Raw genomic sequence first — 24517 nt, 5'->3', positions numbered from 1 at the left:
CGAGGGGGGTCTCGGTGCTCCCGCGGCTTTTCTCCTTCGTTCTCCGTCCCGGTGGGAACAACGACAATAAAAGCCGGCAACGAGGCGGCTTTTGTTCGCTTGTTCTGTGTTGCTCGGTGTCTGCGCGTGCTTCGCGTTTCAGGAGCTGGGGCTCTAGTTGAGAAGAAGGGCATTCTCTTTTGAAGGCAATGCCAGTATGCGTTTTAAATCCAGTTTAGGGTAAGCTCGGTTTTAAAGACAAATGCATCTTTTTTTTTACTCTGTGAATAAACTTTCTGGTGAAGGCACATTTTTGGTGGAGATTTTGTCTTCTAAAAAGTAGTCTTCGAAAAAATAAAAAATTATGTTTTAAAAACAGTAAGGCAACCTGAAATATCAAAAAACCCCCACAATTTCAGTGAACTCCAAGTATGCAGGAAATCATAAGTGTCCGTGACAGATGACATTGTCAGTTCTTTGGATCATCCTATTGCTTTTACATCAGAAAATGTTCTCTTAGGTTGAACACCATGTCCCATATTTCTAGTGTTTAGTTAGCAATAACTGTCGGAAGCGTAGGCTAGGGTATGTCTCAAGCTTAACGTATCTTTTCACGGTGAACTTTCTCTTTTGTTGTTCCAGTGAAAAAAGCGCTGTGCAAGCTTTAAACAGTTCAAGGACCACATGATGCAACATGTTAAGGTGTTGCAGAGTGCTGTATTAGGCTTAAATCATTTTCAGTGTTTTTAATATCTTTAAGGGATGGATTCATGGGAACACAGTGATGGCTTATCCTTCTCTAGGCCATTACAAAGCAGATCCCATGGGCAGGTAAAGCAGCTCTATAAAGCTGTTTTATTTTGCCTGAGCTGTGCGAAGTAGCACAGCTGTACCCAGGAGTTTCTCCCTTTCTCCGCTGTTCCCACCTTTCCACACAGTTCGCTTTGTTCTGCAGGTGCATGTGTGTGCCCTTGCCCACCCCCCCATGTGTTTAGGATTTTGGCAGATGGAGATGTGGCAATTAAAGGATTAACCAGCCCCAGCTGTCTTCCCCACTCCTCTCCCATTTCAAAGTGACCCTTTTCAGATGTTTGGGGCTTGAGCCATGGTTTCTATCAGGGAAGAGGGGTGGTCTCCTGGGGTGTGAGAAGGTGGGAGTACTCAGCATCTCTGATAAAAAGGGGGGGGGGGGGTGCCTCTCTAAATGGAGATAAGCTGAGAGTGGCTGGGGCTATGTTTTTGGAGAAACTGGTGCAAGATGATAGATCCTGTGAAAGAGGTCAGTGTGCTGGCGGATTCCTTGTAAAAGGCTATAGCATCTTTCATCTGCAGCTGAAACTTCACCTCTGAAAAATAATGAGGAGAAGAAACTGTCCAGAATCTGGAATGATATTAAATGGCACATCTAACTGAGATGGCAGTGAGTTTTAATTAAAACTTGCGAGTTTCAGAGAGAGCGGCGATCAGTTGCTGACCTTGTTGTGGGGGGCAAATCCGATGCTTTGTTACACTTCTTATGTTGCTTAAATTTCCCATTTTTAATTAATTGTGTTTTCTGAGTTGACAAAGAGCATGCTTGTAAGTTCTGAGAAAATTAATCTCCTGACTGAGTCACATAAGTTCTGGCAAGGTACTGCGTTTCTGAAATCACTCATACATACACATAAAAAGAGTTACTGCTCTTCTGGAAGTAGCTCAGTCTTTACTGCTGACCTCCCTCCTTGCTTCCCTGATGCCCTTCAGAAATTATCTATGGGGAAACCTCAGAATTTACCTTTTTTTGGCATAAGCTGGTAGAGCTATCTTTCTTTTTTGTAGCGTGCCATCCTTAGGAAGAGGAGCGCCATGGATGTTCTGCGTCCCACCCTGATAAGGATTGGGGGAAGAATTTACAGGAAGAATCTCATTCAAGAACAGGCCTACCAGCCTGAAGAGGAAGAGGATTTCTATGCAGGTAAAGAATGATGCATGGGGGTGACCATGGTGGTATGAGGGCATACTACAGATGGGGAATCTGCACTGGAGACAAAGGGGACACAGCAAACTCTTGGTGTTGCTCTGAGGACCTCCTTATGGGCACAAGGACCTGCCTCTACAGAGTACTGAGATGTTAGTGAGGTAGACAAATGCTTTGCATTAGTCCCGGATGATCTTGCTGACTGAAGAGAGGACACAGTCCTGATTACCTAATACTGGTTTGAGTGACTGTGCTACTGACTACTAGTCTTGTTTTCTGACTGTGAAAGAGATCCACTAAAAAAAAAAAAAGTTTGTAGATCTGTTTTCCCTGGGTCCCTGCACTGTAATTCTTTTCAGTAGTGGGTTACTGAGGGAGTACAGGCAACCTGCACAAACTGAAACACAGGAACTTCTGCCTGGGCAGCCTGCTCTAGGTGACCCTGCTTGAGCGGGGGGGTTGGACTAGATGGTCTCCAGAGGCCCCTTCCAACCACAGCTATTCTGTGACTTGCAGATGCAGTGGGACTAAAGGCCACTCGCTAGAGGTCCTCTGTCCTTGCACTGTTTGCCCATTAAAAAGCTGACTTCTTACAATGTGGCTTTCAGGGGGCGTTGCCTATTTTTATGGCAGATTTGTTTCTGTTCTGATTTGACTTACTTCATCTTTCTGCCTGTGTATTATATTTGTTGTAGCTCTGCGTGAGTTCTTGCGGGCATAGAAAGGTCAGCTGTTATTTTTTTTAAATAGAAAGGGTTGCTGTGTTTTCTCCCTTCCACCCTGCTCTTCAGTAGATTGAACAAAGCTCTAATAAGTTGCTTGCCGCCAAAATCCGTCTCTATGCTGTGAAGGAGATAGCAACCCCTTCCTCTTTCTGAGGAAATCGTGTTTGGACTTAGCAGGCATGACTGAATGGCCCACGGATGAAAAGTTTGCCTTTAATTGGCCCTTGCAGAGGGTGTGAGAATTCCCCTGTCTTCCTAAACATTACACGTGCTGCACTTGAACCCTTGAACCAAAACTTTCAATCTACGCCTTCTATTTTTATTCCTTTGTGACTTTAAAGTCCTGCTGCATTCTCTGAATGGGCTGGTGGCTTCCACCCTGCCAGGAGAGCAGTGCATGACTTGGAAGAGGGCACTCCAACCAGGGAGTTGTACAAATTAGAGCCAAGAGAAAACCTGGGCTGTAACTACTACTTTCCTATGCCTCCAAGCCTGGCAGATTTAGAAACAGTCATTACATTTTTCAGAGCTGGTAGTAAGGTGAAATAAAAAGCAGTTAGCTGCCACTAAGGGGAGTCCGTTTGTTCCTTTATTTAACCTTGGGAAAAGATGACTGTGAGACTACTGTCTTGTATAAAGCACTGCCAAACTTTATAAAGGTTGTAAAAGGTTTGTTGTTTTTTTTTTCTGGTAGGCCCTGGTGACTGTGCAGATGAACCATGTGATGCCTTTGTGGTGGAAGAGACCGAGAAAGGCTTCCAGTGCAGAGTGGAGGTTCCCAGTCCGCTTTACAAGTGAGCCTATGTGTTTCTGGCTTATCTGCGTGGCCTCTGGCTGAGAAAGTATTTGTGTGCAGAATATTTTTTGAGATCAGGGGCAGGTGCCAGATCTCTGAGATGTATTCCATTTGTGAATGTCCTGTGTTTGGGAGGAGAAAAATGACAATGCCTTTCTAGTGCAGTTGTGCCATGTTGACTCTTAGCCTTTGCTGTGACGGAGACAGCAGGTGGTGCTTTCTTGCTGGTAGGAGAGTTTTTGAGCATCTCTTCCCTTGAACATAAAAACATCAGGGAGGATGGAAGAAGGGAAGGAAGAACTGGGATGAGCAGCCTGGCAGGGGGAGATTGTGAAAGCTTTGAGAAAGCACACCCAACTGGAATTGATTATTGACTCAAATCTGATGTTCACTGGGAAGCCTGTAGTGGAGTTCAGAGCTTTATCTAGTTATTTTTGACGGTTTTGTTGGTACGACAGTGTTACTGAAATGTAGAAAAAAAAGAAAGGTATTCTGTTGTGTGTTTGGATGACAAATGACCACCTTGAACAAAGCACAAGCCAGAAAAAGTGCAGTTAGTTCTTCCTCGTCTGGGTCAAATGGAATAACCCAGATGATGTGTGCAGTGACAGGAAGTGCTGGGAAGAGCTGTCAAGGCCCGACTCGTTTTAACTTAAGCAGGTTGTTAGCCACGGCTCAACATCATCCTGTGGTCCTGGGCCGGTTCTACGCAGAGTCCCAGGAGTGGCCCCTGTGCCAGGACCGGGTCCTGCGTGTGGAGCTGAGCCCGCGCATCCCTGTAGCACTGAGATGCGGAGTTCTGGGGCACCCAGCCTGGCTGCCTGGGGCCAGCTCAGGCCATGGTTAATCTTCTACCTGGGCACACTTGATGGAGAGCGGAGCAGTGCAGTTGTGTGAGTGACTCCTGCACCTTTATGCCTTTAGGTACATAATTGGGAAGAAGGGAGAGACCAAGAAGAGACTAGAAACAGAGACTCGAACCTCAATCAGTATTCCCAGGCCTGGAGTGGAGGGAGAAATTGGTGAGTTTTAACATACCCAAAATGATTGTTCTCTCATCGGCTCTCCTGCAGGCGTGTCACTGACTCACTTTATGGCCCTGGGAAAATCACTTCAGCTTTCTCCTGAATTTATTTTTCCTGTCTATAGACTCTCATAAAGCAGTGTAAGATTTTGGATTAAAAATATGCTATTTTAAGCAATGAATAGTCTTGCTGAAGTGTCTTCTGTGCCTTAAATGACTGCCTTAAGAATTTTGGGCCCAAATGTGTTTTTCTTTTCTTTTGTTTTTCTTTTTTTTTAACTTTTATTATTACCGTATATAATATTGCTATTAATGAGGAGCTGTAATATACATCCAGAAAGAGAAATTGCCATGTTGTGTATTTATACATGAAATAAATATCATTTTCTTTAATATGAGAAGTATTTTGGTGACGTTGCTGCTTTTCTGGCGTTGCTGCTTGATCCTTACGGTGCGAGCAGGCCTTCGTGTACCATATGTTCCTTCTAGTTGCTTCCAGTGACTTAAAAAGAAAGAAGGCATTGCTCGTAAGGGCTGGTCCGTGTGGATTTCTGCCTAAGTGGATATCCTGAGGGTCCCTTACACACATTATGGTGATAACTGTTACAGTGCAGAGTTACGTTCATGACAGAGCTGCGGGGAAGAAGTGACTGGGGGAATCTGACTGTCTTGCTGCACAAGAATGTGCTAGTGCTTCTCAATAAGTGGGTCTTGACTTCCCCCTGAGAACCGTGAAGGACTATCAGGAAGGTTGAGAGACGCTGAAAACATGGAGTAATGGGAAGCAAAGAAAATCTTGCTTCTTGCAGTTCTTTCCTTTCAAACTCAAGTGTTCTCTGTTTGGGGCCTTGAAGTGCAAGCACAAACGATATAGGCCATCTTGATCTCTGATAGATTTTCTTCTTCGCTTTGACTAAGAGACTGCCTTTATGAAAACTTAAAATAATTCTCTAGAAATCTGAAGAGCCGCTGAAGTGATAGACTCAGCGTATTGTTTTTTAGACATGCAGAGCTGACTTTCTTGAGAACAGAGGGATACCTTTTGATGGCATCATCCTGTCTTTACACAGGAAAGCACAGCCGTGTCAGGTATTTTAAGTCAAGCAGGGAGTTTGGCAAGATTTCTCTCTGCACAGTTGGGGGTTTTAGTTCCTATCTCTTCTTTAGCGAGCCCTGGGCTAATAGTCGAGAGGTGCTGTTGTGCGGGTTATTGTAATTCCCTCCTGGCCTCTCCATATCTTTCTATCCTGTAGTCATTTAAAGGAAAATTGTGATTCAGATCAACCACGGGGGCAGTGACGCCATAGATAACTATCCAGGAGGACAAATAGTCCTACCGTCACAGTATCCTACAATTGGTATTTTAAAATGCACAGATCAGTATCATGCAAAATCACAATCCATTTAATTACTTTTTATTTTGCATGGACACGGGAGTAAGGTGTCACTGTTTTACCTGTAGCTTCAGGAAAGCCAGACAGATATTGCTTTGCTTTCTTGTAGTGATTACAGGACAGCAGCGCGGTGGTGTCATCTCGGCCCGGACACGTATTGATGTTCTTCTTGAGAGCTTCCGGAAGAAGCAGCCCTTCACACACTTCCTGTCCTTTGCTCTCAACCAGCCCGTAATTCAGGAGAAGTTTCTGCAGTTCAGGGAGGAAGTATTGGAGAAATGCTCAAAGGTAAGGATCCATGAAAGAACTGAAATCAAGTGGAAGCCCTTCAGCAGGGTGTTGTTTTCATTTATTGAGGTAGCTCTTTGGTGTTTACCTTCAAGGCCGCATTACCTTTCCTAGCAAGGTATTTTTAACAGGCTTTTTACTTAACTTGGTGGATATACTGTGAATTTATTGAATGCTATTATGAAATCTTCCGGAACGTGGAATGGCTTAGTTAGTAAATTGTTAGTAAAATACTTTGTTCCCTGTAGAGTTTTTCCTAGGTGGGAAGATATTCTGAGATTCAAAAGGGGGGGTTGTTTTTAATATGAAAGCCACTAAATAATGTAGTGGACCTTTGTGCATTTTATATGATTTCTACATAACTGTAAAGTCAGGTGGGAATTCACAAGTTTGCAGTGTCTATCTCACTTTTCCTTTGGTTACTGACAGTGAGTGAAGACGGGTGTCATTACTGGAGCTTAGCAAGAAACGACTTGGTAGCACATGCCATCTTGCAAACCTAATCACTTCCCTTCTTCCCCAGGAGACTGTGCTGACAGTCCCTCTGCTTGTCTTCAGATCTTATATTGGGAGCAGTAGGAAATAGGCATAGGGAAATGAGGAACAGAATGAAGTGAAAGTTGTGTATTCCCTATTTTATTTTAATGTGCTTCTCGTTTGACAGAAGTGGTATCTCAATGCACAGGGCCAGGCTGAGAAGAGGGAATGGTATTAAATTCCTCTGTCCTCTGAATGTGTTGGGAAGACTTCTCTAGGCAAGAGATGAGTTCCTCTGCTACAGCTGAAGGTTAGGTTGTGTCCCTGCAGTAGTGGTTTTGTGGGCTGATATTCTTACTCTTGTGCCTCTCACTTCTGTTTGCCCCTTTCAAAGGGGAAAATATAGTCTTGCAAATAGCAAAACTGAAGAAGTTTGGTTTCCTATGTCTTCATGCCTCGTGAGTGAATTATCTGATATCTAAGGAGATGCGAATTCTTGCTGAAGTTTTCGTGGTCACTTGCATGTGGTTGTCTGCTCTCTAGGAGCAGAACTGAGCTTGCTTTGCAGCCTTGTCTTTCCTGGCTGTACTGATTTGAGTCTCTCTTCTGCACCCAGCTGCCTACTTCCATGACGTCTTAGGAGCTTTTTGTTGCTGAGGTTTCTACCTGATGTTAAATATAGCCAAAATTGGCCAATAGATCCCGGAGTTAGCAAGCTGTGCAATGCCATGAGCGTTTGGCTAGGAGGATATCACTGTCTCAATCTTCTGTGCCCGTTAGCCAGAGCTCATTTAAAAAAAAGCCCCGAAGACAGGATTAGCCTGAGAAAGTGTTTGCTGGACAGAAAGAACTGAGGTGTGCAGCTGGCTTGGAGTGCAGTGAAGGCAGTGGTCCTTTCCGAGGTTGGTGATACCAGGCTTTGGGCGGGTGTCAGCGGTTGCTGGCTCCCTCTGTTGGTTGCTAGTTCCAGTGCTTGGCGGGGAATGCACCAAAGTCATGGGGAGAAAGGCAGCATGCTGGGGAGCCAGTGACTTCAGCGTGGGGCTCTTCAGTGGCTGTTCATGCGGTTACCCCTGAGCTGAGAGTGCTGCTTTGAGCCTGGTGTTCCTCCTCCCCTAATCCCCTTCCAGCTGGGCTCGTGACTGTTGCACAGTCTGTGACCGTCCTTTCTCTTGGTCTCCCTTGACCTGTCAGTCCTTTCAGACATGGCTGGCCCTGCTCTCCCTGAAGCCTTGGCATCCTGGACTCCGCCTCTCTGATCCTCTTCCTCTCTCTAGTTGTCTGTCGGCAGGTCCTGTGGATCTTTTTTGGCCCTCCCTGTGGACCTGTCTGCTGCTCAGGCCAGTAACCTTAGTGTCATCTTGTACATCTTGCTAGGTTCGTGCCTCCCGGTTGCCTCTGTGTCAGGTGAATCCTTTCAGCATGACATCTCTAAGGTGTAGCCTCTTTTATTTAATCTTTGCAGAAAATGCTATCGTCCCCACTCTCATCTTGTGTCTTTATTCCTGTAACACGCTGACTTTCACTCAGGACTCGTTCTTTTCCTTTCAGAAGACCTTTTTCTTGCCTGCTGCTTTAGTCACATCTCTATGCATCCCTCCATTAGCCCAGCCTCTGCTCGTGAGCATACTTGCTCTCCAGGCCCCTCCTGCTCCGTCCCTGTCCTGTTGTTCATCTCTTGCTTGCTCTTAAGTGTCAGTTCACAACCCTGGTTAGGCAGCAATGCCAGTGTCTGTCATCCACTTGGAAACGCTTCCATGAAATCATCTTGGTGCTTTCCCCTGTGTTGTCATTCACATTCAGAAGAACATCTGCATGTTCTGGGATGCCTGGGAACCTCTGTAAACCTGCCCATGCTCCTTTGCCTAGAAGGCTACAGAAGCTCAAGTTTGGTCAGAGATGTGCTGAGACCAGTGCTGACCAGGCTATTCATGTTAATTTTTCCTCCTCTTGCCTTTCTGTCTATCTCTTATGCAGTTGTGTCTGAACAGCACCAAGTCCTTTAAGGCTTTGCTTCACGGCTGGGGATCTTGCAGTGTGGGTGTGCATGTAAGAAGGCATTTCAGCCTAGCAACTAATTCTGGCTTTCAGTTACCTGTGATTTGAGCTGTATTCAAAGCCAGCACCTAGACGTGAATCTTTCTAATAGCGGTATAGCAATATCCCTGAGAGAGTGCAGGGCTCAGCCACAGCCCGCCTCTCACTGCAGCAAGGGGCTTTCGGGAATCTCCCGAAACAGTGTCAGCTGGAAGTGCCCTGTAGCAGGACGTGCGTGTGGGGGTGGAGGCAGGCGGGCTGGGGCTCTAGCTCCTGCTGTCCACACTGCGCCAGCGCAAGGCACCCTGGCCTGCGAGCTGCAGGGTCATGGTAGCGCTGCTCTGTGCCTGAGCTAGTGCCCTCTGCGTCTCGGGACGGTCTCGAGTGTTCTTGGTACTCCCTGTATCAGCTCTAGCGTTTCCATTTTTAGTTTGAAACGTAGAATCCTGGCAGTGGCAGGTATTTGGAGGTTTGCATATGTATAGCCTAGGAGTGTATGGTGCTTTATTTTTCCACCGTTCCTCCTCCTGGCACTAGCAAAAGGGCTTCTAGATGTATTGCTGCCTGTTAGTTCAAGGAGTATATTGCAGCCCCATATGTCTCTCAATCACTCCACAGCCAGTAATGCCACTCTAATACCACTTTATGTCACAGCAGGGTCTGCTAGAAAGCACATCAGTAATGAAAAACAGTAATTCAAAACTGTGCCTCACAGAGCAATAAGAGAGCTTATAGATTTGTCCAAAGCAACGGGATTTCTCAGGATGCTTAAGGAAATCTGAACAGGTTTCGGCGATAGAAGCAGTGCGCTTCTCTTCCTGCTGCGATTTGCTGGTGCAAAACGTTGCAGAATTAGATAGACTCCAGTCTTTGAATGAAGCTCGTTAATAACGGTAAGAAAGGGAGAAGACCAGGTGCGTGCGTGTGTGTGTGAAGATTTCTTCTGGCCGTTGAGCATTTGTGAGGGACTCTGTCTCTCTAGAGCAGTTACCATGGCAACCATTCTTCTGTATTTTATAACATAGTGTTGTATTGGTGGGTATATGCTGTCTAACTTTTTTTTTTTTTTGTCTTTGAGACCTTTTATAAGGTGGACTTTGTGGAGAGATATGGAACACTTTCAGTGTCGTTTGAGGTATTGTATGGTCAGTGCAGCCACACAGTGAACCAGGGTTGAGGAGAGGCTCTTTTGGGGCTGATTTATTACAAATATTGAGATGTGGCTCACCTGAACAAGGTCAATACTGATGTGGCGCAGTGGGTGATCCAGATGACTGGATGACCTTGGAAGTCTCCTAGCACAGTCATATAGGTGTCAGAGCAAGGAAGACTGAAACGGTTGTCTGAATGTGCAGGTGGAAAAGGAAAGTGACTTTGGTTATGCAGTAATACTGCCATGAAAAATCGCAGTTGGGTCTTTCCAAGCTGTGCAAACACAGCATTTGCAGTCTTAGCAGGCTGCAGATGTAGCATGGAAAAGAAATACGATTGTCGTAATATATGGCAACCTGTAAATATCAAGCATTGCTAATGAGATATTATATTTCAGAGAGGAGGGGACAGAAGAGAGGAGGGGTTTTTCAGCCTGCAGTGCTTCAGTCAGTTCTGAGGAACTGCTGTTTGTCTGGCTTGCTCCTTTGTTTGTGGATCACGGTGGGAGAGGGCAAATTGCTGTAATGCAGTATCCTGCTATTAAGGAAAAATATCATAAGGTTGTCTGCGAATACTGGAAGCTCTTAGGACGGTATGAAGGATGCAACCAGGGAGAAAGAGCAAATGAGTCTGATCCTTTGTCTAGCCATGCAGAAGGCCTGAATTATGTTTTGGACTATGATTTCCCAACTGTGGTGTCTTAGATTTGCAGAGACAGTGTGCCTGAGCTTTGAAAAGAGAGGCTAGGGCTCCAAAGAAAACCCTTTCCATGCTCCATCTAAAGGAGGAGAGCAAAGGTAGAAGTCCGAGTAGCAGGAGAGAGGAAAGAATTACTTTTTAAGGCTACCTGAGTGGAAGTGAGTTGCCCTCTTAATCTGTGGAATTAGAAAAACATTAGAAAAAGCCAGGCACTTGTCTTCTGCCATGAGTCTATTTCCATGTAGGAAATGACTAACTTATGGTGAAGGGAGGCTGTATGTTTGGAAGCCTGTTGAGTGTGTGTGGGTTGGTTTTTTTGTTTGTTTGTTTTCCTCCCCACAAAAGATCTGTTCAGGAAGCCTGAGATCAACTGTGCATCATAGACTAAAGGTGTGTTGCTACTGGAGCGAAGGTGCAAAGAAGAATTAAGCCTAACCATCAAAGGGTTAAACACCTTGTAATAACTGCAGCCTCAGTGTTTGAGAAAATAAATACAGCTTGCTTTCTGCCGGTGCCTGACTCTCATGTGCGTGCTGCTGCTTCAGTTCATAAAACCTGCAGTGGTTTTATGGTCGTGGAGGAAGGGGAACTTCCGTGACCTTATGGTTTTATCATCTGAGAAAGACAGCAGCCTTCTTGTTGCTCTGTCTCCCAAATTGCTCCTCCATTCCCTTGGTTTAGATCCTTGCAGGCTGTAAGCTCGCTAAGGTCTCCTGGTGGATCTGACAGTTGGTTTTTGACCGTGAGAGGGCAGTGTCTGGGAGAGAAGCACAAGCCAAAATGGACAGTTGTCACATACACATGATGCATAAAGGGAATATTCTCCTAAACTCAGGTTTGAACCGTGAGTTTTTGAGAGAGAGAAAGTCTGTTTTATGTATTTGTATCTGCCAGTAGGTTTCTGCAAGTTTGCGGCTTTCGGTTTCCCCTGTAGTATACGGGGGATTCCCTGCGGTGACACCTGGTCTTCCTTAATGTGGTGCCCTGCTTTTGCTAGGGCTGGAAGCCCCCCTGCGCTCCTCGCTGGGACTCGTGCTGCCAGAGGAGTGCCCGCTTTCCGCCTCGCAGAGGAGGAAACTGTGAGAGAAGAGTTGTTCCTGAGAGACCCACGCAGAGCAAGGCTTAGATCCCAGGGGATCCCTGTGCCCATCTCCGACACTGGATCTCCTGTCTGCAGTTATGCGCTGGTGTAACTTACCCTGAGAGGCTTCCTTGGATGTTTGGAAGGAGTCCATAAAGCCCCAGAATCACGGTGTTGACGGGATCATGCCTCTTGGGCTCTTCCTCCCTGGATGAGGATGCGATTTTCCTTAGCAGTAGCTGTGAGCATGTTCCTGGGCTCCGAGTCGCTGGTGTTTGGCCCTGCTGCTCCGGTGCAGAGGACTGGTATCACTGGGCAGTGCCGCTTGCCGTGAGGCGCCCAGGCAGCTGCTAACGGCAGATTGTGATCTGGGATTAGGACAAATGGGCTCAAGCTTTTGTGCATCTCGGCGAGCTGAATCCAGCCGTGAAGGGCTGCTAAGGCGGCTGCCGAAACGTCATCTTTTCCAGGGAGAGTCACCTCTGATGTAGCATCTGTTTTGTGCGGGCGAGATGTGGAATCTGTCAGCCCGTAAAAAAGTAGGGGTGTAAGGAGAGTTTTTAGGAGCCGTCTGAAATACTGGGGACTAAAGCGGGAAGATTATCTAGGTCTTGGCCTGTTCACCACGCACTGCTCTTCCCTGCTAATCTTCCCAGCAGAGGCAATGTGGCAGATGGAGGTGACGTGCCGTCACTTTGTCAGCCCTCAGCCCACGCTCAGGTGTTTGAAAGCTCAGGGGAAAACGCTGCTTTTGGGGCCGGTTGATATTTACAGTACAAATTTGGCTTGCTTTTTGCCCCATTCCCTGCTCCAAAAAAACAGGGCAGGGTTTTTGTGTTCTGACCTGTGAAGGACTTCCTCGTGACCGTACGCTGCCTTCATCGTCCGTGCGCGCTCTGGAAGTGACATCAGCTGGTTGTCCTTGACAAGAATAAATCGAACTTTCTCCCAGTTTCTGTTACCTGAGCTATTGTTTTGTGATGGGCCAAATATCCGCTAGCTACGGATACCATTCAAAAAAAAAAAAAAGACCGATGGAGAGAAATCATGTCCTGTCGCGCGTGCTAACAGCAGCATCAATTAGAGGGAATAAAAAGGCTTCTACTGCGGTTCTTTGAGCCTTGGTGGAGAGGGGACGGTGGGGAGAAGCGAGACGGCGAAGTCCCTCTTTACCCGTGCTGTTGACACGATGAAAGCAGTCAGTCTGTGTGCGTTTCAAGGCTGCTGCGTGGTTCTGGGATTTGCAACATCCAGGATGCGATGAGCAATGAAACTATTAGCAGCAGCACAAGATGCGCGCACTCTGTGTCTTCTGGGGACCACCAAGCTTTGCCAGCCGGTGGCTGCCGGAGCAAAGCCCCCGGGCTCCGTGCTGCAGGCTGCCTGCTCTCTAGTGCAACCCGTCAGCGCCGCTGTAAAGAAAGGGATGGATGTTGTCATTAGACATGAAAAATGCTGCGCGAGATGTGAGGCTTTAAACTCTGACAGGCTGAGATACTGCCGTATTTAAACATCTGAAAGGTTTTATTTCAAACTCTGCAGCACAGGTGGAAACTTCAAAGCTGTCAGTCTGTCAGCGAACTTTTTGCAGACAGAGAAATGTTTCAGTGGCGTGGTAAGCAGGGTTGGCTTCTTTGGGAGTTAAAAGCAGAGGTTATTTAATACGCTGATGGGAAGTGGCCACTAAGTCGAAATAATTGTTTTAATATGGGTGTGTTAACCATCCTCAAGGTATTTTTATAAATACCCTAGAACAAAAGAGCCTCTTTCTTAAAGCTGAATATAACCGCTGCTCCACCTGGGAACAGTTCTTCCCCAGCAACAACACGTAGCTCTCGTTGTAAAGCGAATTTAAACTTAATTCATCTCGGCGAACTACAGAGCACATGGGAACAGGCAAAATGTAATTATCAGAGTTGGTATTAGCTGTGCTTGTGTTGTGAAGTACAACCTGTGTTTGGACAGGATTTAGAGACCGTATTGAGCTTGTCGCTACAGCCGACTCCCGCTTCACTGTGCAAAAAATGCACTTGCCGCAAGTTTCGAGTCTGCGCGGAGTTTCTCGCTGGTGCGGCGCAGTTGCCGCTGCCTGCTGTGGAAGTCTCCCCTCGAAAGGCCTCGCGAGTGAGGGCTGCTGCTCCTGTGGCCTGCGTTGCAGCCCGTCGCGGTGAACCCTGCCTCGGTGCGCAGGCGGCCGTTCAGCCAGTCCGCTGAAAAGGCAGGCAGCGAGTGTGTGTGTGTGTGTGTGTGTAGTGGTGGGCTGCGACTTGCCTGCTGGGCTGAGCTCGCCCGCTCACGAAGCCCCTGAACGCTTTGTCTCTCGTTTCAACTCGGCCAGTGACGTAGAGAGAAAAGGCTTGTTGCGTGCGACCAGGTGCCTCTTCTCTGTCATGTTTTTCCCTCTGATTAAGGGGTGTGCGTGCATGATGCCTCAATACCTGATTTATTGGTTGGTTTGTAGGATCACGGGGTCAGTAGCAGCCTGTTCCAGAATCCTGCAAAGCTGCACCTGACTCTTGGGACATTGGTACTCCTGAACGAACAAGAGATCCAGAAAGCATGTGACCTCCTGCAGAGATGCAAAGAGGACTTTGTGGAGTAAGTGTTGCAAAGGGGGGTGATCACAAAGGGCACGCGTGGGGGAAAGAAGCAAGCCGTCCCTGACCGGGGAGAGGAAAGAGGAAAGCAGCTCAATAGCGAATCACAACTCTGCAGCCTAGAAATTTAGAAAAAGGCTGAAACATTTCAAATAGAAGCATCAAAAATCACTGAGCAATAGCAGAGAACGTAATTGTATTTTGTAGTTCTGCTCGAGCCCTCAGCACTGCCTGAAAACCTTCTCCAGTCATTTCCTTTTCTCACAGCAGGCCCGTTATTTTTGTGTGCAGATTTTTGCTGTTATTCCCTGCTTGCTGCAGAGCCAGGGGAGAGCACCATCACCTTCACGTGCTGCCTGCAATGGGCTCCAGCCTGCTGCCTCCCTCCTGCCTCAGAGCAGATGCTGAGGTGTCCTTGACATGCATTTCTTGATGCAGGGAGCTGTGTGCAGGGAAGCCAGCGTGAGCCATATGAGTAATTGGTCTGAAATGTTTGGTGATGCTCTAGGACTGTGGCTTTCTCATTGCCTTTTAACACTGAACTGCAGATGTTATGGTTTTAACTGTAAATGTGGTTGAATGACACTGTAATTAGCTTATCTCTGTACAGCTTAGAAATTGGAGATGGCCTGAGGGGCTGGTTTATTTATTTATTTCCGCAAAGCCTTTGCATGTAGAACGCTTTCTTCATTTTTACCTCGGCACGTGAGGGTTTGGCCATGCTACCCCGGCTAATATCTGTGAGAATTAATGTATGGCCAAAATTTTCACCTCCTCCTCTAAAATTAAGGCTCCATTTTGTTCAGCTGTTAAACGGAAATGCGAGCGAGTTGGCAGTGGTAGGTCTGTCTGCAGTGCTGGGAAGTGCTGCCTTCCTCGTAAGTGGATTGAACTGAGACAGAGGAAATCCTTACCCACCGTTTCCTTGGGTGGAGGAGGAATCAACATTTGAATATAACCTTTAGGTTATTTCCCCTGCCAGTGCCAAATAAATACACTTTTTAAATTGATTTTAGGCTCCCATCCATCCACATACACCTTCATTGGTGCTCATTTACGTTTCTGCATGCAGGCAGTGCCATATGAAGGGAGATATGCCCTTGTTGCCCTTTTGTAGAATATGTGGCCTCACGCCCTCATAAGCTCGCGTGCACTTGACAGCGCACTAGTGCCAGTTTTCTTCCCAACAAATGTACTGGAAGAGGAAACCATGCTCTCTTTATCCCAGCTTGGAAATGTTACTAAAAACCTCCAAGGCAGGCTCAACAAAAGCGAGCAAGGTTAGAACAAAGTCATGCTCATATTGTTGACTCGTATTTATTACTTCTGCCTGCCCAGACACTCCCTGTACTTTCCATGAGACCTTGGAGTTAACCGAGACAACAACACTTACTCACAGGGAGCTCTCGCTGCAGCGCTCTGCCTCCCTGTGATGTTCTGGTGGTAAAGGCAAGGAGGCGGCGTGTTTGGAAGCAGATGCACTTCGCAGTGCGTTTGCAGGTGTGGGAGTACATATTGTATCATGCACACGTTTTGGGTTTTGCCTTCCTGCAAGAGTAGCTGGAGACAATTATAAAACGGTTCTTTTTACTTCCAGCATGTTTAAATGCATGTTGAAATAGACTTAACACTGCATTCAGGATTGAGTGCTTTTCCCAGTGAAATGAATGAACTGGAGACGTTGTGTCACAGTCAGTCTCTTTACAGGGAAGACAGGAGCTTCTCTGGAATGAGAAATTATACCATATTATTGCTGATGGGCTTTAAAAAAACTAAATAGAGATCTCTGCCTTGAGATGGCCTGTGAATACCATCAAGTTGACTTCACGTATGTCCAAAACAGTAAAAGTATGGATTTAAAGGTTTTTACAGTATTTCTTGAGACAATGAGACATTAGCAGTTTTCAAGCTTTAGAAATTAGGGAAGCTTTTTTGTTTTAGGGATTTTTCAGTGCAAACAGCATTAAATAGGCGGAAAGAATTCCTCTGTGGAGTTCACTGCTCCATAGTGTCCATATAACAGTTAAGTTTCACTTAACCTCAAAGTTGTATTTAGCTATAGCAAAAAATATATTTATTTCATTCATTAGTAAAACCAAATATTTAGCATGTGCATGAAGAGTACTATGCCTTGTATTTCAAAAGCCAGTGTGTTGTTTTGTATTTTAACATCAGGGATTTCTTGCATTGCAGCCAAATTGCTGGAGGCAAACCCCTGACTGTGGAGGTGGCAGGGGTGGAATACATGAACGATGACCCTGCCATGACAGATGTCCTGTATGCAAAAGTCCACATGAAGGATGGCTCGGACAAGTGAGTTCCTCACGCTCCGCTCTTTCATTTCCCCTCAATGTGCGGAGAGTGCTAAGGCAGCAGTAACGGTGCACCAGAGAAACCCACCCCAGTTGGTGGGTACTGCTCACAGTTATTGGGCCAGTAGTCGGGAAGATTAAATCATTCTTGCTTCCTAACCCAGTTAAGTCTGTGATGTGTTTGCTCTTTAAATTGGTCACTGGTGGTGCTGCTGAAAGATGTCATTTGTTTCTGTAGCAGTATGTCGGATTGAATAATGGCATCGTGGCTCGCACAGCGATAAGATGGCCAAGGAGATGCTCCTGAGGTGACTTAGAATGCAGGACAACTTGGCCTCTGCTGCCTGGTTCCCAACCTGCAAACCGGATTAATCTGGGCAGCCTGACACATTCTGCAGCATTTAATTATTCTTAAAACCCAGTTACGCCAGAAGGCCCTCTGAAAAGCGTGGCTTGGTTATGGAGTTGTTGTTTTGTGTCTGTAAGCAGCCTGAAACGCTCACAGGGTGTGAAACGTCTGTCTTCAGAGTTGCTGGTGTTGAAGCTTGAAGCCTGGTTGATGCCAGTGTGTGTGTCTGTGCTGTTCGTCACTCTCACCGATGGTTTTAGCAAAAGACTCTACAAACGGGTCTGTCCAGAGCTGAGTAGGATGCAGTGGTGTCTGGGCAACCTTCCTCCATCTCATTTTTGACAAAACCATCATCAGTGGCAGCATTTTCTTTTCTCTCTGGGCTTTCTCAAAGACTGTGGGGAAACGCAAGAACTGTTGTGCTCCTGTGCTATTGTTTGTGAGGTGAATGGGAAAAGGGGCAGAGGGGTGGAACAAGAAGAGCTTTAGCCTTCTTTCCTTCTGGCGGTGCTGCCCTCTCATCGTCTGGTCCCTTTGCCAGAGGACACTGGGGAGCTAGGAGGGGAGCCCAGAGCAGTGCAGCTGGAGGAGGGAGACTGAGCAGGGACCTGCTCAGGGAAGAAAGGATGTGTTCTGGCATCTCCTTTGCCCGAGGGCTGAGAAGACGAGGAGGGCCTTGTTTAAAACCTGCAGAAAACCACATTTTGGAGTCTATATTGCAGTAAGAGATCAGAAGTGGGATAAGAAAATGGGTGGGAAAATGTAAGAATTGCTGGTAGGCAGCACGAATTGAAATCTTCTTTTCCCCTTCTCGGCTCTTCCACTTCGAAGTCTATCCTGCCCTGAAAGAGATGAGATGAAACAGATGGGGAGGGTGGAGAACCACGACAAGCCAGACGCCAGCCAGGAGACAGAAAAGAAGTGCAGGCAGAAATAGGGAAGAAGCACTCGGAAAGATGAGACAGAGACAGACGTTGTATGATCCAAATGCCCTTTGCTGGGTTTCTTGTAGAAAGTGACCAAAGTGTCGGCTCTCAGAGCCGAGCTAGGGAGCTCTTTTTGCCTTACACACCTAGTTCCGGATCGTCTCCGAAGCGCAGTGCTTGCGAGTCTGCTTGCACATTTGAAAATAAGCCTGTGACCTGAGGGGCTGGTAGAGAAACCTTGTAGAGTGTAAGCAGGGACTAAAGTGGTGCAGTGATGTCTGCCTGGGTCTGTGGACAGCTTGAATTGTTACGTACTGACATTGCAGTCTGTGATCAGGATTTCAACCTTACCTGTTTTGCTGAGAACCTGTTTAGCATTAATGCTGGCAGAAAATGCTCACGTGCATGTGTGGGGTGGCAGAGCTGCTTTTGGCTGGGGAGAGAAATGGGATCCTCAAATCCACCTTGTCTTGAAACTGAAAATGGCCTCCACCCCTGAGATGCTCGTTACACAGGTCATGTCTCCTCCGTCCTCCACAGAGATCTGCTAGCTGAGGTCTTGGCCCAACCCAGATCTTGTGCTTTGCCTGGCACCTAAAGACCTCCAGACTTCTGTTTTGCAACACATCTTTTGCTTTTTGCATAACAGTGTGCTCAGAGAGGGTCACATGGTTGTAACTTTTTATCTTCAGCCCAGGCTGGTCCTGCCCTTACCTGTAAATTAATTCATCTCTCACAGCAGGATGAACTGGCACCTCTGTCCTAATATAGTCCCTTAGCTGGTAGCGAGAGTTCAGCAAACATTTAGTTTTGCAGAGGGGAAAGAAGATATTTTTATGTTGATTTAGAGCACTGAAAGTTTCTTTTGCTTCTGCTGAGACTCCAAGAGACAATGTGTTGGCCAAATAGTGATTATAAAGAAGGGATGAATGGAGATTCTTCCATAAAACTCTGCTTTGTTTTCCAGTCTGCTAGACAGATTACTGCTGAACTGCTCCGTGCACTTGCCTGCTAAAACCTGGGTGCTGTGTTTCAGTAGAGCTGCGCTTTGCTCGGGGAAATGGGCAAAGCAGGTAGAAATCACGGTTTCTCAGCTCAGGGTCAAGACTAGAAGAGAGCGGTGACCATGTGGTTTGCTGTGCTAGATCAGGTGGTTGCCACCAATGTTTGAGGTGTGCACCTTCCTGTCTCATGCAAGATGTCTGGCTAGCTATTCTGAATGGTTCCTGGCATGGCCGAGGGGTGGAGTTTCTTCCTGATCTTCCGATAATCTTGATCAGTTTAAGCTATAAAGCAGGAGATTTGATTTACCCTGACTTAGCTTGCATAACTGCAGACAGTATTAGGGGATGGCAAGCCCTTCTGCACATATAATGGCTCAGACTGAGAGAGAGATCATGCTCTGATGCCTCCCACATGGCAAATAATTTCCATTATAATTCATTCTAATTTGTTTTATTTCCTTGATTAACTTTATAACGTAATAAAGCACCATTTTCACTTGAGCTATTCTCTGTTAATTTGTTTTAGTATTGTCTGTAATGATATTCATTTAATCTTTGTCATTGCTAATTTTAAAAATCACTGATGTAAAGCCAGAAAGTAAGTGGTAGAAATCCATGACAATCGGTAGTCTGCAAGCCTTGAAATTGTCCTGTGGCTGCTGGAAGCCCGTGGGGGGAAGCACAAAGCCCGCAGTGTTGTCCGAGCCAGCGTCCAGGGGCACAGCAGCGCTGGAGCCTCAGAGAAGCCGTGTCTCTGCCTTCCCCGTTGTAGCTGAGAAACCAAAGTGGTGGCACCTAGTGGAGTAAGAGTGCTGTCTAACTGCTCGGATGTGGTGAGAGGAGCCCAAATCCTGCTTCACAGAGTAGTATGCTTCTGTCTCATTTCAGCAGATGGGAATCCACACTGTTGGTGTAGCACATCCGTGCTGGTTTTGGTAAGGCTGGGGCACTGCAGCTCGCGGCAGCCACAGCTGCTTTCATCCCAGACCACAGCCAGACAAGAAGGTGGCAATGGTGCTCTGATTCTGCTTGCTCAGTAGCTCAGAAGGTAGAGCGTTGAGCAGGATGCGCCGCCTGGGTTTGTGCCCTCTGTCACCATGCTCTGGGTTCTCCTGGAAATGAAGCCGGTGACTGAGTTGCTTATTTGGGACAGAGAAGGTCTGAGCTCCGGCCCAGCACTCTTGCACTGTATAAATGGCAGCCCCTGAGCAGAGCAGATCCTCCTGGAGTCAAGGTGCCCAAGTCCCTCTGTGGGTCTGAGATTTTAGCACTTGTAAGGAGAATTGTATTATGTTTCATGGCAGTAGAAAGATGCATCCTTCAAGTTCCAATAACGTCTGTCTTTTCACTGTGAACAAACTCTCTGCTACGCTAACTTTGTCCTTCTTCGTGGCGTGTTTGCAGCAGAAGTGATCACCAAGTAAGCTTTGCAAAATAGCCAGAACTTTTTGCATTAGGACTGATTTGCGTGGCAGAATTCTGATTAGTTTTTTATCTTTCCATTAGAGGCTTGTTCAGTTTTCCCATGTGCATGCAGAGACTTCATTTCACACATGCTTCCCTCTCTGGCTGAAAAGTGAAAAGCTGACAACACGGGGGTTTCTCCTTGGTTTGCCTCGCTCTGTTCTTTCTCTTTTTGCCTTCGCAGATTGCAGGTGATAGCTGACAAACTGGTGGAACGGTTTGTGGCCTCCGGCCTGATGCTTAAAGAATGGGATAGAGTGAAACTCCATGCTACTGTCATGAACACTGTCTTCAGGAAAGATCCAAGTGGTGGGTATCCCTGATCCTTGCCACTACATGTATTTAAAGCAGCAAACTGAACAGGAGGTGCTTTGGCCAGTAGCTGTTGGCTTTTATGATATATATATATATTTTTTTTTTTTTTATTTGCTTAATTTTGTGATTTTTCTTAATCTCAAAAATACTTACAAGATTGTAGGGGAAGGTCATTAAAGCAAACCCAAAGGAAAACGAAGAAGCCGTCAGCAGAGCTGGCAAAAGCAGGCATGCTTTAAGTACTTTCTGGTCGCTTTGTAAGATTCTTTGTCTTAGCTACAAAAACCCTAGTAGCACTCACAGTATCTGGATCAGACGCATTCAGGTACCTCGTGAGGCCTTGGGCTCTCTCTGCCCCAACAGTAAATTGAAATTCAGTAACACCTTCGTGTGCTGTTCTGACCTTTAAGCAAGAAGAAAACGGGATCCTCTTTGGTCAAGTTAAAGATTGCCTGTCGCTTTCGGAACATGATTCCAGGGTCTCAAAGTACACTTTCTCGTTAAATCAGATTCAGACTGCTGTGAGGCTGAACATGAGCTGTTATTGAGTGTATATAGTGTCTGCTGTCTCTGCCAAAAGATTGTCTGCTCTAGCAGGCTGTAGCATCGTTCTTATCGCATTACTTATAAAGCAGCCTCAGATGCCTTGCGTTTAGGGAGGGGCTGTATATTGCAGCCTTGTTCTCCGTGTGCAAACATGCATATGCTCTGGCACTGGTATGGGGTTTGCAGGCCTTAGCAGCATTGCACTAAAGCTTTTCATAGCTTTCTCTGGCACAGGGGGCTGCGTGCACCGCTGAGAGGTTAGTCCGAGTGTTCTCCAGTTGCAGCCTCCGCGAGTCTCTGTGTGGACAGTGATAACAGCAGATTGTGTTGTGGTTTTCTGGGCACGCAGTGGCAGGCTCTGGGGATGGCTGCTACTGAAGTCAGATAAGCAGGAGAAATTCTGGAAAGGCAGGGTTTAGGGGTCTCAAATCGAGCCCTGAAAACCGGTGGAAGTGGAAGTCCAGCCCAAAGTGCTGGTGTTGCTCTCTGTTAGCTGAGGCATGTGGGCAGTAGCATCTAGTCTGACGGCGTTGTTCAGAGTACAGACACGTAATACCCGTGAGGCATTCAGGCACGGTGGTGAGAGCGTTATGCAGACGGCCACGGAAGTTGCTTTATATTCAATATTGTATTTGAATAGTGTGTTAGATGTGAGTGGGGCTTCATAGTTAATGCTGGAGATGAAAAAGAAATATTGAATACGTTCACCGAGTGAGGCAGGGATCCTGTGGAAAGAACAGATCATGTACTTAGGGTTTATGTATCAAAATCCAGCCATACCCTGGGGAAACTGATGTAAGATGTAGGCATTTGGCAGTTGCTCTAGGCGTGGATTACTGTTCTTGGTGTCTTCGTGTGTAGCTGTGTGCCCACCCTGCAGAAATACACATGCCGCATGTACATGGTGTGCAAGGATGCTTCCCGGAGCGGGCAGTGAAGATCTGTAGAGGTGCCGTTCAGAACGTGTTCAGCATTACGCTCACACGCTCAGTCTGGTTTTTGGTGCTGTTCCAGGCAATGCGAGCGCTTGTCGCTGCTGACTCGTACCCGGGCAGGATGTGGAATTTGGAATCAGCCAGAGAGAAGCAGATGTGTTGCACTGAGCCAGCAGCCCTAAAGAATCATCTTAGCGGTAGCTCTGATTTAGGGCGTTTCCTCCAGGTAACTTAGATGACCCTGACAGAGGCACCAATTCCTGTGTATTCGGCTGTGTTCTCTTAAAAATCAAAGTGGAAACGTTTTTGCACGAAGAATTGGGCAAAGGTGGTTTGTTAGCTGGCAGCAGTCTTTGGGGAGGGGTGGGGGGGGGGAAGTACAGTACACATGGTTCTCCCTTCTGAAGCTCATTGTGGTGGTGGCTTTTCTCTTTACAGCTGAAGAGCGAAACAGTACAGTGACTGCTAAATCATCTTTCAAGGAACGGGAGTCTTTTAATGGCCGAAATATCCTCAAGGTCAGTATGAAATAATTAGGGGAATCAAGCCAGCTCTGGATACAGTGTAGCCAAAAGAGGTTGAAACACCTCTTTAAAACTGCTTTTGTCTTAAGCTGATGGGAGCTCCCGGAGGGGATCTGTTTTGAAAATAAACAATCTGGATCATTCATAATTGGGAGTATTACAGTATTTAACAGAAGCATTCTTAAAGCTGGCGAGGCTCAGATCAGGAGGATGTAGCACGAATGCTAAGTGGGTGTTCGTGTTGTCGTTTACTTCGCTCGTGTTTTACCCTGGAGACTCAGGCTTGTGTTGTTTCTCAGCCCACCAGAAAGGAGTACTTTGTTGCTCTTGTTCTACTCACTCATTATATATTTATGTCACTAAAACTGACTGCCACTTCGCATGCTATTTTTTGGGGGGAAAAAAAACCAAAAATCTTGCAATTGATTTGCTCGGTTTTACTCCAGAAGGGTAGCGGATAGTGGTAGGGAGTCCCACCAGCCAGGATCTGAGGGCTTGGCAGTGATCAGAGCGTAAGAAGGAAGATCCTCCAGACAGTGCAGGTGGGAAAGGCTTGAACCGGAGCATGCTGTAGCCTCCCAGGCTTTCCCAGCCAGGGCTGAGACTGCACTGCTGCTCTTCCAGATGGCAGTGTCAGACTGATGCTATATATGGTGCTTGGCCCCTGCAAGTGTCCAGAGAAAAAAGAAAAGCACAGAGAAATAGAAATGGAAAATAACATGGGCTGGTAGCAAATTTGAATCCTCATTGTGTGAGGGAAAGGGGTTTTGTTTGCAGGCGGCTCTGCGAGGGAGACGGGACAATGCTTGCATACATTTGGAAAATGATAGATGTTCTAGCCACAAATTGGCAGCAAAGATACACGAGTGAGGATGCAGGCTGCATGGAAGACGGAGAGCCCAGAAGGACTTTAGGGCATCAGAGGAGGGAAAGGGTGCGTTTTATTTGTGTTTACAGTTTTACTGTTTAATGTATTAGGTGTTGGATGTGTGGAGATGTAAAGATAAGGTGAGGAACTGGTTGATCTCCTCTGTATAGAGGACAAACAAAGGGACAAAATTAGGTTAAGCTCTCATTGCCCTCAAATGCCTGTGGGAGTGCAGTGTCATGACTCAGCATTGCCACACGTTGAGTGTTTGGTGCGAGACCGTGTTATTGCAAACTGAATCAGAGAAGCCACAGACATGGTGCTGTTCCTAATGCGAGCCGAGATTTTGGTTAGCTCCCGGTGTCTGCGAGCAGGCTCCAGAAGGAGAAGGTGGTATGTGTGATAAGCCCAGAGTGGCTGGAGGGACTTCGCTTTCAAGGCATATGTCCACATTTCACTTAGCTCTTTGGTCTTTTTGTATTTGTTCAATTTGTCCTCAGACTGTAGAGAGACATAAAATCAAACCATCCTTCCTTAATGCTCGTCATCCAAAAACGTGAACAATTCCAAAGGCATAACGATGCTCCCTCTACTGGTCGCACCACTTACGGAGTGCACGGCGGGGTCTGAGGATCTGTGGGTCTTGTGGTGTGTGGCACTTAGAAGCTGCAAAATGCAACCGCCCTACCTCAGTTGGCTATTTCTTATTCTGCTGCTCTCTGAAATATGAGCTGATGCATTTTTAAAACTCCTAATTGATTTTGTACTGATGTAGCCAGAAGAGCTGCTGGCTGTTTGGACTGTTGATAATTACTTCAAAGCATGTCTTGCTGCAAGAAATGTCATCCTTCTCTCCCACCTCCACTGCATTTCCTAACCTGCTCGCTTCATATTTCCCTTTGGTCTCCCACGTGCCTGCAGCAGAACGCCCGTTGGCATTAATTAATTACGTGAGTCATAAATAGCTCTGGGCTTCTTAACAGAGGAGCCCAACCTCAGGCAGCCACTGATGCATTCTAGCATGACCTTGCAAGGATGTGCCAGTCCTCTCCCAGCCCCCTTCTATAT

At 46.7% G+C, this 24517-nt stretch overlaps 1 protein-coding gene across 3 annotated transcripts in view; it reads left to right on the top strand.

Annotated features, from left to right (window-relative positions):
* ASCC1 (activating signal cointegrator 1 complex subunit 1) overlaps positions 1-24517 on the top strand; it is a 39275-nt gene that overhangs the window by 474 nt on the left and 14284 nt on the right. Inside the window, exons 2-10 of one of the 3 annotated variants that reach the window (XR_003254797.1) lie at positions 1798-1933; positions 3356-3455; positions 4382-4479; positions 5985-6163; positions 14071-14207; positions 16400-16519; positions 20446-20570; positions 22137-22283; positions 22496-22578. Coding sequence is in view for 2 of the 3 variants with exons in the window: in XM_026073426.1 (XP_025929211.1) it covers positions 1825-1933; positions 3356-3455; positions 4382-4479; positions 5985-6163; positions 14071-14207; positions 16400-16519; positions 20446-20570; positions 22496-22575 (948 nt within the window). In the remaining variant the exon portion in view is untranslated. Of the gene's footprint in view, positions 1-41; positions 220-1797; positions 1934-3355; positions 3456-4381; positions 4480-5984; positions 6164-14070; positions 14208-16399; positions 16520-20445; positions 20571-22136; positions 22284-22495; positions 22579-24517 lie in introns of those variants that run through there. The other 2 variants (XM_026073425.1, XM_026073426.1) reach the window with 2 other exon arrangements.

This window comes from Apteryx rowi, unplaced genomic scaffold (assembly GCF_003343035.1).
Source record: "Apteryx rowi isolate R43461 unplaced genomic scaffold, aptRow1 scaffold_369, whole genome shotgun sequence".
Taxonomy (NCBI): Eukaryota; Metazoa; Chordata; class Aves; order Apterygiformes; family Apterygidae; genus Apteryx; species Apteryx rowi.
Note: the sequence above shows the minus strand (reverse complement) of the source record. Positions and strands in the feature narration are given on the sequence as shown.